The 13,270-nt window shown below is 37.3% G+C and overlaps 1 protein-coding gene across 2 annotated transcripts; it reads right to left on the reverse strand.

Annotated features, from left to right (window-relative positions):
* Positions 1 to 360: 360 nt before the first annotated feature.
* Positions 361 to 11,968, reverse strand: LOC149026336 (protein HESO1-like). Of its 2 annotated transcripts, XM_089146629.1 has the most exons (10): positions 11,730 to 11,968; positions 10,984 to 11,012; positions 10,349 to 10,537; positions 7,717 to 7,893; positions 5,749 to 5,933; positions 5,421 to 5,516; positions 4,167 to 4,212; positions 2,055 to 2,161; positions 1,774 to 1,875; positions 361 to 1,681 (listed from the first exon to the last, which is right to left on the reverse strand). In XM_089146629.1, exons 2-10 carry the CDS (start codon positions 11,000 to 11,002, stop codon positions 1,037 to 1,039), a joined length of 1,566 nt encoding a protein of 521 aa, XP_089002755.1. In that variant the 5' UTR covers positions 11,003 to 11,012; positions 11,730 to 11,968; the 3' UTR covers positions 361 to 1,036. The 2 variants fall into 2 exon arrangements, with proteins under 2 accessions (XP_089002755.1, XP_089002756.1); XM_089146630.1 differs by lacking the exons at positions 10,984 to 11,012; positions 11,730 to 11,968 and having other exon boundaries at positions 10,386 to 10,471.
* Between the last annotated feature and the right edge of the window lie 1,302 nt (positions 11,969 to 13,270).

Below are 13,270 nucleotides of genomic sequence, written 5' to 3' on the forward strand. Positions count from 1 at the left end.
GAATTACAAAATGTCTTTTAACGAATTGGAAATCAACTCAGCTGTAGTAATAGTTTTAGCGCTTAGATACAAGAATTCTTCGTGTAGAAAAGACCAGTCTGCAAAAAGTTTGGCAGCCATAGAAGAGACGAGGAAAGCTCGGTACCCTAGCTTCAACGTCCAGGTATATTTCATGAAAAGAATCAAGCAAACACTGGGATGGGATTGGTGGAATGGCTGTTTATGTTACTGAGTTTAACATACACTGGAATCTATTTGTTCACAAAATTTGGCTGCTCAGGAAAGCTTACTCTCTCGTTACAATCCTTGATCACCTTCGTCAAAAATACCCCGAATTATTTCTGCATTCAATTAACCCAAAATACCTCCTCTGGTGGATTATCTAGGTAGCACCGACAGTGCTAAGTAAAGCCTCTGTTGGAAAGTACTGGCTCAAAGAAAGCCAAATAAAAACTGAACACAGTACATTGATAGGGCCAGAAGATACTAAGATTATTCTGATTATTAGAACAAAGACACAGACCAATCAAGATAATCCATGTAACATAGCCCAATTTACGAATCACAGATGGTGCACCATACAACTTGGAATACATGAGAAAATGGAAATAGAAAAAAACAACATAATTATGAAAATGAAGCTTACTATAACCAATTTGCTTCATGATCATCTATAATAACACAAAAAAGTATGCACCAGTGTGCAGCTAGATAAACAAAACAGGTATAATTGGAAAATTTGCACATCTGACAGCAGTTAGACCACAATTTATCCAGTCAGTCATTTCAGTGATCAACATATCTTTGTAAAGGGTTAGCCTAGAGGTTTCTATCATTGACTGTACCTATCCTTAGATAACATGTTTATGTTCTTCCAAGCAAACAACGGTGCATTTCTGTCACTTCAGGCGATCTTTGTGAAGATGATACCCATAAGCAAAAGTTACACCTAACCGGTGGGGAAGAAATCAATGACCATTTGGCATCAGAATTAGAACTCAAGGAAGGTAGCCAAGCACATAAAGAGAATGGCAGCTTATCTTCGGTAGTTGTATTGCCAGGGACGTTCATGTGTTACATGTGGCAGTTCACCATGAAACATGGGATTCATATTTTGAAATCCCTCAGACCAGGGTCTTTGCTGGAATCCTCCATCATGTAGTGGCGGAACAGAAGAGATGTGCAAAGCGCCACCTGACCACACAGGACTGGAAGGGGCTTGCTCTGATCTGTAATGAGATTCTAGAGGTACAATTGGAGGATGTTGATCATGAATATCCCATGGAATCCAACCATGTGTTTCAAATTCTCCTGCTGAAACACCTTCAAACCGCATCCTTTTGGAGGGCGGTGGCAGCATTTCAGGATCAGAGAAGAGAAACTTTCTCTTAAAATACACAGCAGCATCCATTTCCTCTGGGATGGGGTTGAAGTGTGGTGGCACCATTACAGGATCAGCGAGGGGAAAGCTTCTCTCAAGGTTCACCACAGCATCATTTTTTTTAGTAGAATGAGGTTCAGACCTGAAAAAAAGTCCTTCCAACTTGGGAGCTTCAATCCTACCTTCCACAAAGGCTGTCAGGTAATGAAGAGATGCATGGATGCACTTGTAGATTTTCTGGAACCCTTCCACTGCAACTGACCTTGCAACATTCTGGGACCTATCAGTGAAATCCTCAATCTGGAAGAAATAACAAGCAAATAGGATAAATTGTCAGATATTCCAATTGACTTGGGTTGGTAGAAGTTTGTGCAGTAGTCCAGTAAAGTTACATTTATATAGCCAGCTTTAGAATCCCAGGTTTTAGATATCCAACATCCTTCATATGTACTTGCACAAAGACCTTCAGGCCATAATGTCTCAACCAATACCAGCTGCAGTAAAAAGCTACCATGAGAAGTTCAGAAGTGTTTTTAGCTCCTCCAGTGGAAGGAAAACTTAAGTATGTACCATCTGATGATGGTTCCATTTTGTAAGTAAATGTTGCTTTAGCATTTCTGTTTTAAGTTTTTTTTTGTCCTGGTATCATCTGATGAGAAGTAAGAAACATTACCTTAGTCAACAGAGTATGAAAGAGTTCAGCTAATGATTCTTTATTTCTTTTACCATATCCCAGAAAACCATGGACCAATTTCATCACACATGTAGGATCAGTGCCATCTGAAAATGCCAATACCAACTAGGTCTTAAGATCATAATAATTCATATAGTTGATTTTTTTCTGTCAACATCAAAGCCAGAAAAGGACAAAAAGTGGAAAAGTTAGAGATAAGGTTCCTCTGTTAGCAGCAATATTTACTCATTAATAATTTCCTTCGTATTCATCCAAAAAACAATTTCCTCCTTAAAATGTGTAACTTTTATGGACATGGTTTTCCTACATGGGTGTCAATAGAAGAATTTCCTCCATAGCCACCTAGATCTGCCACATGGCAGGTCAGATGGGGCTGAAATTTTATTGACAATTTGACCCCATGGTCCCCTGTTCACATGCCAAATATCAGTCCAAAAAGAGTTAAATAAAAAATCAGGAGGTATCAACTACTTCGCCGAGTACCAGTGAGCATGCTGGACATGCATGGGGATGTATGTCAAGACATAGGGCACAAAAGCAGTCGAGAAAGGAATCGTCCTGGCACAAACTAGGGAAATAAATTGCAGCAAATTGGCACCATGAGATTCCAGGGAAAACCAGCATCCAGTGTTAACCAATAACTCCTTCATAGCGGTAACAGTAGCCAGAGGTAACCAGTATTTCCTTGATACAGCCAGTCACCTTCAACAGAGGAGAAAGGAAATAGAAGAAAATTTGATATCTGTCTTGGATTTTGGCAGCAAGCAAGTCAATCCAAATTAACTCACAAGCAATAAATTAGCAGGGGCACCGATTCAGTTATTGATAGACCAATAACAATATCAGCAATAATCAATAGCAAAGAAGGGCTCCAGTCTCATTCGATAGGAATAGAAAAGATCATAAACTAAGCTGCTTAAGAGACATATCCCCACAGTAGCTTCACTTTAACAAGGGTATTTGATTGAATATTTGAACTTTTACACATGTCCAATCCAACAGTCGGATTTACTGATCACTCCATGTGACAAGCTAAGGATGCCCCCAACACGGTTCTTTTCCTCATGGTCATAATGTCGAAAACAAATATTTGATACTCAATTTATGAGGAAATTAAATATAAATATATGCTGTTTGGGGAAAAAGAAACCTTTAATCCTCATTTTGTATGGGACCATCAGTTGGTACTCTCTACTTAAACTATGTACTTTTCTTTTGTCTCATCCAAAAAAAGAAAAAAGAAAAAGAAAAAAAGAAACCTATAATCCTATAAAGATGCGTACTTTTATCAAATAGAAACACCAAGGCTGTTAGGGAGTTAACGAACGCTATATGTGGGGCTCCAAAAGCTAGAGGCCACAGGAAGTTATCAAGCTTGTGAATGAGGCTTTGGGAGTGGGCTTAATAGAAGAGTTCAAAGCCTTAAAAACATCACCTTCAAGCCAACCACTCAAGCTTTAGCAAGTGTATAGCTTAGCAAGCCAATATTTTGACAGGTAAAATGCCAAGGTTATTTTTGCGGGTCCTATTTCCTTACTTCTTTAGAAATCACTTTGTGCTCCCACATAAAGAACAAAAGGGATCATAGCATAAGAAAAACAAAGAAAACCAAGCAGAACAGGCAAACAAAACTTGAAGGATCAGGGGGATGGATTGTCATTTCCCGTTTTATGGCACCAAGGCTAGCTGTCCTAAGTGCTTTACATTTGGGTGATGCCTAGCTGAGGCCCAGAAGCCCAAGGAGAGGGCCATATCTAATATGCCAGACCATATTTCTCAGGAATTTGTGATCTTATAGGCATAAATATACAAAAGATGTATGCTTCTAAAAGCCCAAATGCAGAAGATAAGAAGGTTAAAGTTTGGGTATGGAATCATAGGCTACGGATTAGTAATGATAATGATTTATATCATGTGGAGATAAAGATCATCAGGTTTCGGCTTGGTAATGTTGGCACAAGGAATTTAGTCACCTTTGTTAACATTGCCTAGACATTTCAATCTAGAATTGTTACAGGAATTAGCATGCACATAGATAAATATGGAAACAATTTCTCCATTTATTCTATACATTTTTTTAAGGTTACTAACCTTTAAATAGGTCACAAAATGCCGGTAAAATAGGAGGGTTGCGAGTCTGCATGAACAAAAATGGAACATTAGGCAGAAGATGAGTTTATCTCCTACTACAAAATAATACTACTGAAGTAAAAGCTACAGGTAACCCAGAAATAAAGGTTTGTTAAATCAATTTGCATTCACAATCATAGAAATCAAAGACCTGGTCAATTATATACTCTATCATTATAAATCATAATTAACGATTACTAATACTCTATGGACAAATCCTCACATTCATGGATGTTGGGACTTACTAGCACCTGGCTACCGGTGGGACACTTTTTCCTACTTCTTTAGGTAACAGCGGAAATCCAAAACAGAATCCTAACCAAAGTCTAACCCACTCTTACGTAAGAATCATAGAACAAATAAAAGACCAAAATAAAATACTGAATTTAAGTCCAACTCTTGTGGGGCCAAACCCCATTGGATCAGTCCTTTCAAAGTTGAACCAAAACCAATGAAACCAGTCTGAAACTGCATTAGAGAGAGAAAGTCCATACTACTCGTCCAACATCCAAGATCATCAGCTTTGATAGGCCAACAACCCCAGCTCATCTCACATCAACCATCATATTTCTGATGCTCACTAGATAACCACATCCTTCCAATTGGAAACTGATCATGGTGATCCACTAATATAATTGGAGCATATATCAACTCCCCAGATGGCTTGGAAGCGACTCAAAATAGGACTGTGCCCAAAATAATCTTAATCCCATCTGAAAGAGAGCCTCACTTTTCATCTGGACCTGCTGTAGGAGAGTGGAACCCTTTGACCAGGATTGACTCTGCTGTCTAGGAGTGTTTCAAGCGACTCTATATATGATCCAACCAGTAAACAAGTGTTCAGGGCAATCATTTCATATATTTGGGAGGAACAGAATCTCCAAAGATGGATATTAATACATATAGTCAATATCATCTCACATATTTAGGTAAGTTCGCTTATAGCAAACTCAATTGCAAATGGATGGCTGCAGAAGGAGTGGGTAAAAAGTCTTTGCACATGAGTTTATCCTTTGATGTAGTTTCCTTCTGTTTTGTAGCCTTAGGCCTCTATTCTTGTTGCTGTTTTTGTACACTACATTGTTCCCTTTGTTATCACATTGCAGTCTGGCTTTTCCTCTTAAAAAAAATTCTCAACTCATCTATAAAGCAAAAGTAAATAAATAAAAAGAATAGAAAATTGACATTAAGGGAACTGATATTAAATAAACGAACCTGCAAATGAAATGCAACCAATGATATTATAGATATGGAGTTCATAGTGTGATCTTTAGAGCTGTTAATGTCATGTGCTTTAGCCCATGTTTTCATCTATAAAAAGAGTAAAATGATGTTAAGTCATGTCCATAATGCAAAGAATCTAATGGAATAAACATAACCACAAACAAGTTTAAAAGAAGAACATTTAATGATTACTCAGATGTCTCCCAGTACCTGCTGAGGAAAAAATTTCAATTGCTACTGAAACGAGGACATTTTTAGAAATTCCATATTATTATGAAGAAAGGAACTGGATAAGAAGTTCTATGAAGAAAACAATTACCAGACGACATAGTTTCTGAAATCTTTCATCAATTGCAGCAATAATGTGAATAATCTGTGACTTGGAAATGCCATCTTTGTTTTCAACTGAGATATCACACTCAATTCCAGTTCCACAATCCACAACTTTCAGAATAGGCACTCTAGCTCTGAAGATGCGCTGGACAGCAGTAACATGACCTTTTGCTGAAACATGGGAGCAAATAATTGATGATATCAAAGGCTATACTGCCAAAAGAAATGCACTCTATTGGAATAAGGTCCATTGAAAACAAATCCCTTGAGAACTGCAATGTTCAGAGTCAGGGAATTTAGGTTTCAAAGTTGAAGCTCTAAAATCTCAAACAAGTGAAACCATATCCTTAAAGAACCTGTACCAGCACTTTGCAGAACTTGTATAGGTGACACAGAAGAAAACTTTGAAGATGTCCAGGAAAAGTTGGAAGAGTGAACATATTAAAGCATTAATGTTACATCTATCCTAGAATGGTAGTACAGTGGTTTGGCTTCTGGCTGTTGTCCCTGATTCTAAATAATGCAACATTAACTGTTCTGAAGAACCCCATCATAATGATGATGTAAATATAATCTTGGAAAATTAACTTAAAATTACTGAATCTCCCTGAAGCAAAAGCTTAGGGAAGATGATTTTGTGTGGTAAGATAATGATTTGTTTATAATTCTGGGGTACATATATTCTAATTATCATCCTAATAAATTAATACAGCTCCAGTTTTTATGTTTCTTGCAATCTACCTTGGTTGATTAGAAATAACGATAATAATAATAATGATGATGATGATGATGATGATGATATACCTTGGTTCTTTTAGGAAGAATTAACATGATTGGATTCTCCTGCAAGGAGGGTTAGGAAAAGGTAATTGGAATCCAGATCAATAAAGGATGAAAACTATGAGATTTTGTCTCACCTGGTTGAATGAAAACCTGTGAACGGAGAAGGGGCTGTTCGATCAATATGTTTTGATTTTGTTATTTGTTGCTAGATATAGCATGAATGCATGCATTTTCGGATCTGCAATAGTTTGTGCAGTTAGAGATGCTGGAGTGTCAGCTTTGTTGTTGTCTTTGTAACTTTACTAGTGTCTTTACATTTTTTTTTCCTTGAAAACAGTATCTTTACATTGATATATTCAGTAAATTGTTATTTCCCAAAGGAAGGGGAGAAAATGAATAAACTTGAGAAAACAGAAGAATATTAACAGTGGATGAATGGATGAGGGAAGGCAAATTGAGATAACTTCGACATGTATAACTACGATCAGAGGGTGTATAAATAGGAAGCAGTGATGTGAGCCAAATTGGAGGTGAAAGGGCAGGTAAGGGTGGGAGATTACCAGGATTTATGGGGTTGAAACTGAGTGCTTGCGAGTCAACTGTTGAAAAGACATTAATAGATTTGCCTGCCCAAACAGATTAGTGTAACAAGGATATATTGAGTAGATTCTTAACTAGTTGGAGAACTTGTCAACTTTCCCTAATTTTAACTAGGCTGAGAAGAAATCCCCGGGGGGGGGGGGATCCAAAAGTAGGTGCAAATCCCAGAATAGGCATTGATTAGGTCAAAATTGCACTCGTTTCAGTATGCCTAAATTGTAGGGAAGGAAATGCAGTGTTTCCCTGAAACTTCACTCATTTTTAGTCATTTGAGTTGTTTTGACATCAATATCCCTCCCCCTCCCCCCTCCCCCCTTGTTGAAATGGTCAACTTAAATGCAGAAAAGTGCATTGTTTTGGTCAAATTTTGGCCAATATTGTCAGACCAAAATGACACTGAAATATGAGTTTTTGAACTATAACTGTGAAAATCTAAACCCAAATACTTTTAAGGTTAGGAAGACAATTTCTCGCTAATGGTTTTATTTCGGTATCAAGATGGCAGTACCAATATAAAAAGTATGCAATATTTACAATGAGAAATAGTGACACGCTAACATCAGGAAATTACATTGAAGAGAATACAAGAGTCTGGCAAACTTTTGAAGGGATTCAATCTTCTTCTGTCGGGAAAATTCAACCGTATCATTGCTGAAATTAATAGATAAATCCAGATCACTTTCGGCACTGAACATATCCATCAAGAAAGACCCAAAAGGTTGCACAACAAGGGCTTCACTATGTTTACCTGAAAAGAAAACACGAGTGGTATCACAGTAAGAGATCTACACACAACAGAAGCAGAAATACCCAGGAGAACAGGAACAGCCATTGAAGCAAGTTCAAATCACTTCATCTAGGATGTATAAACAAAACACAGTATGGTTTTGAATTGATAAATACAGACTCTTAATTGTATGTCAAAAAGATGATCAAAGAAGCATGAGAATAGCTAAATGAATGTAGATTGTAGACTAAGGTGAAACAACAGTTGACACACCAAGAATTAGAATGCATTTAAACTCTTGTACAATAAACCTCAATCCTTGCCTATGCCTAGATAGTACTAAGGTTGAATTAGAATGCATTTAAACTCTTGTAACATAAGCCTCAATCCTTGCCCATGTCTAGACAGTACAAACACCTTACTCAGGTTTCAGCCACCATAAATAAGAAAAGGAAAGGAGACAATGGGTCCTCCTCAAAGGTATGCAAAGAAAGTCTGAATTCCCTTTCTCAAATGCTGTCAGCAAGGAAAAATAAAATAATGAACTAAATCAAAACGGGACTCTAAACCCATTTTTATCTCCGTCAAAGTGACTTGTTACAAAGAAAACCCATTGGTCCACAGGCCAAACATGTAAACTATCCAACCCACAGTTTCATTCCACTAAAATAAGCCATTTCAGATGTATCTGCATCAAAGTCGCAAAGACATCAAGCTGGGAAACTAGAAATATAACAAGGTATGCTTTCTTTTTATCTTTCAAAATGATTAGAAGATTTTGTCTTCTTTCCCTGGCTTAATCCCTGTGTCCGGACAATGTCAGCTACAGGACAGCACCGGGCAGCATTGTGTTTTATAGATTCCTTGAAACAAAAAACCTCTCTATGAGTTTAGATTCAGATGTCAATCTTGTCTTTAAGTTTTTTTTTAATGTTAGACCACCGAAGATTTCCCTAACCCACTTCTTTCTTGATGTTGAACCATTGGAGGCAGTTAATTGCAATTAGCAAAAATTCTTTGCCTCAGCACCATCATGCTTTTTAGATTAACAGCACTCCAAATAGTAGTTACCCAGTTATTCCATTATGATATATTGATAGCCTGCAATAATTCTAACTTTGTAGAAGAGAACAAAAGGAAAACATTGAAACCAACACAAATAATGTCGACTCCCAAGAAAGAAAACAATGGCATCATAACAAGGTCTTCTTTTTCCCCATAACTTCTTTAGGTTTTGGAATGAAGTTGATCATTGCATGAATTCCAATTTATTAAACATGTAAGCAGGGGAGGGGAGGGGAGAGGGGAACCTGAATGAGAACTATTAAACCCCATCAACACTCTCTGTTATGGATGGTAATTACAATTTCTCAAAATTGCACTTCTTTTTTGACAACCGCAGAGTCAGTTTAGTTGTTTAATTGGAGCTGCACAGCTGACAAGAAAACTGCCAAAGCTGTTTAGCTGGCTTATATGAATCATTATGACTCAAATTACTTTAAGATCTATCAATTCCACCATTCAAATATAGTTTATATGTGTAAAAATGGAATGTGAAGACAAATTCATTGATTTCAATGATTTCTTTAATCTAAACCACCTACTTTCACTTAGAGTTGGGAGAGTGTATGGCATTGTGAGGATAGTGATGGAGATCCATAAAGAGACGCTTACCAACACTAGGTGTATATTTGGTTGAATCAGATTCTGAAATTTGACATGTCAGTGATCTAGACCATGTCCTCTCTAGAATATTTCCAATGCCCTGAGTGGACACATCATCCATCCGCATGGTAGATCATGTCTTGTGACATTAGGCTGCTTTTGTTTGCTGGAATAAAAGTGGGGTGGGAAAATTCTTGAAAAAAGTGTAGATTTCTTACTTTTCCCTTAAATCCCAAAATTGTAGATTGTTTGGTTGCTTGGGGTGGGGAAGTGAGAGACAAGCTTCCTTGAATCAAGGAAACTTGTCTGGTGATGTGGCAGCCCAACTTTCCCACCCCAAGCCATTTTAAAACCCCACAAATTTGGTGGGATTTTGTGGAAAAGTTTGAAAAAGTAAAAAGTGGGACCCACCACTATCACTTTTCCACAAAACCCTTTCCTTTCCTTTCCTTTTCCCTCACCCCACTATACATGGGGCCTACATATTTTTTTTTCCCACCCCACCTTTGCAAACAAACGCAGCCTTAGGGAAAATAACAGGCTCTTGTGACAATAAATTTCTCCTTTAAGAATAAATTTTAAATTAATATCTGAGACAAATCCAGTACAAATTAATACTTTCATCTATAATTGTATTATAATCATAGGATTCAAGTTCTTAATAGTATGATTCCACATGTCTACTTTGAGCTAGTATTTAATTGACAAATAAAAGATCCAGCTACCATACAAGAGCATAATACTTTACTCAAGACTATAATGCAGGAACAGTAAACTGGGTTTCGCAAGAAAAGTAACTGTGCTACTTTACCAAATGTATGCGATGCCATCACATTAAAAATACGAACCAATTCTTTCCTGTTATCATAGTCGCTTGGTCTGGGAGATTGGACATAATAAACATCATAAAGAAGATCATTAAGTGCAGACAAACATGCCGGAGTTAATTGGATACATTGTGACCCCTTTAGCTCGAGCTTGTTTACTCTCTTGAGCAGACCTAGAAGAAAGAGTGAAACTTTGGGGATCAAATTGGCAGTAAAGGTAAAGAGAAAGTTTTATCATTTAGTCGGACAACTAAGCGGCCACAGTTGAACATAAATAGAAAGTAAAAATTTAATAACCATACTCACAGTGTGATACCATATTAAAAAAGAGAAGGGGGGGGGGTAGGGAAGGGCAAATCTACAACAAAGTTCTCCCTTTCTATTTAATTTACCATAACTGGGAGATATCAACAGATACAACATGAGACTCCAGATAATGTCATTCAAAGAACATGCTTTTGAGGTAAAAACTTTCTTTCACTACCAATTTTCAAAACTCGAGAATATTTGTCTCATATTATGAGTGGCCCGACTACCAGAGGCCCAACCAAAAATCAATTGAACGACATTAGTAGTACCACCAATATGTAGTAACTTGAGAGAGACATCGCACAAGTACCTGCATTGTGTAACACCATCGTGTAGAACCTACAAATTCAACAAAGGTAAAGTGAGTGATTCTACATTGATATGTATAATGGCATTAATATATCATTGTATGCAAATGTCCTATATTCTCAGGTCAATCCCAAAACCACCAAACCAACAATTAACTAATAACTTAAACAAACTATTTCCCAGCTTTGTGAAGAGGCACTTTCCTGGTTCAAACCTAAAACCAGTAGGTCACAGTGACAAGCTTACTGTTGCATTGATGGCTGCCGTTCATTGGTGCTGCACTGATGCCTGCTCTTGACACCGATGAACTGACTAATAAACTAATAAGTTAAACAAACTATTTAAGATGTTCTATGGTGCATATTGATCCTCGATTGATTTCTTACAGTCAATAACACCCCATTGAAACCACAAATTCGATACACTCAAATGTCCAAATTCAGTCACAGAACAAGCAGTAAGCGTATCCTTGACATCTTTCTAGCCCTCATAACAAACAATTCAATGCTTACAATAAAAATGAATCCAGTGTAATAGGGAAACAGAATAAGTCGTCAGATTACGACTCGGGATTTTTATTTTCTGAAAAAGAAAAACTAATAAAGCTATTCGATTGGCGTAAATTTGATCATGCAACTAGAAGTTATTTACACGATTAACCTACAACCAAAAAAAGGACAACAACCGGAAGAATTCCAAACGGAAACAAATTAAATCATGAAGAAAGACTCAGGCGAGGTGATTTACCTTCCGAAAGAGAAGAATTTTTTTCGCCTCTTCTGCTGCTGAAGAGCGAATTAACAGCCAAAACCGATTGAGTTTTTCAAGAGAGGAGGGACCGAACTCAGTCAATACTTCAAAACCAGAGAGAAAACGAACTGTAACGTTCGAGTTCTCTCTGTCGATAGCTCATAAAAAATTGACCTCCAGCTCTCCCTCCACTAGGGTACATTGCACTGATTTGATTTTTGTTCTACCCGGAACCAGTAAAGGTCAAAAAATGATTTGATATTCCAAATTTTTTTCCCACCTGGGGGCGGGGGGTTCAATGAGGTGAAGAAGCTGATTAGCGGTTAGTAATCTTGTACCCGCACAGGAATCGTCAGATTAGAATCCACTACCTGAATACGTAGTCAGTTAAAACATACCATCTAATGGTCCAAAAACAAGAAGGATTTTTTGGGTCCACAGTTTCAAGGATTCAAATACATTAATATTAATTTATTATTATTATTATTATTATTATTATTATTATTAATTTTTTAACTAAAGCTTGCCGGGCCAGTTTAAGGACATTTTGACCGCTCTTCAAGGTTTTTTGTTTTGGCCAAAAAAAAAAAAAAACTCTTCAAGGTAGTAATTATTACTTATTACATATATAATTTTTTTTTGAAAAAAAGAAAACAACTGAAAATTTTATTCCATAAAAGGCATCTAGGACACATCGAGAGCCAAACTTGGATTTAAAATAAAGGGTGGGGGGCTAACCACCAAACCCTAAAAAATCTTAAGAACAAGCACCACAAGAGATAAAATTCGCCTCTTCATTCTCCAAGCGAAGATTAATATATCAGAAAGAACAAACCAGCAAATAAATATAGCATAGGGGCTGCCACCTTAATAATTTCAAGAGCTAGATGATCGAGTGAAATGGGAAGGTTATTGAAGCTTTGCACCACTTATAAGCAATTGGAGAAAATTCTTAAATACTACAATACAATGTCGTAGGCAGAAGAATACCATCTTGGAGAGCCTCAACTTCACAAATTGTTGCCGAAAGAGACCTCGCCCATTTGCACTTAGCAGCCAGAAAGGAACCATCGAGATTCCTAACCACTATCGCCCTTCCTCTAGGCCACTTGGCAGCATCCCACGATGCATTAGTGAACACCACTACTCCTCAACCCAAGTAGCCACTTTGCCACCATGATCAAAGTGAGGGAGATGGAAATAAAAAACCAAATCTTCACTGCTCGAGAGGAACTCCTAGCTTGCTGACATTTTGCCACTAGTCTTTTAGCATTCTTAAGAGTGCAAATCGAATCAGGAACTTGATAATCACGGATTGCATATAATTTAAATATAAGGTGAAGCTTCGCCCTTGGCCTCAAGGAGATTCGACAAGTTTGACAAGTTTCTGGCCATTAGCAGGATTTTTGGGAGTCTGAATCACTTTCCCATCAAAGAAAGATATGTGCTCTTTTATACTTCTTCACCAAAATATTGACAAAATAAATCAAAGATAGCCGTGTCCCCACCTCTATTATATGATGGAGAAAGGTCAAAGA

Source organism: Hakea prostrata, chromosome 2 (genome assembly GCF_041222555.1).
Source record: "Hakea prostrata isolate BN-2017 chromosome 2, UWA_Hpros_2, whole genome shotgun sequence".
NCBI classification, from domain to species: domain Eukaryota; kingdom Viridiplantae; phylum Streptophyta; class Magnoliopsida; order Proteales; family Proteaceae; genus Hakea; species Hakea prostrata.

What these genes read in the sequence shown, in the direction of transcription:
- LOC149026336 (XM_089146629.1), bottom strand. An exon ending in GATGGCATCGCATACATTTG is followed by an intron (nt 7,894 to 10,348) that starts GTAAAGTAGCAC and finishes TTTTCTTTTCAG; the next exon opens with GTAAACATAGTGAAGCCCTT. An exon ending in TTCAGAAACTATGTCGTCTG is followed by an intron (nt 5,517 to 5,748) that starts GTAATTGTTTTC and finishes CTCTTTTTATAG; the next exon opens with ATGAAAACATGGGCTAAAGC.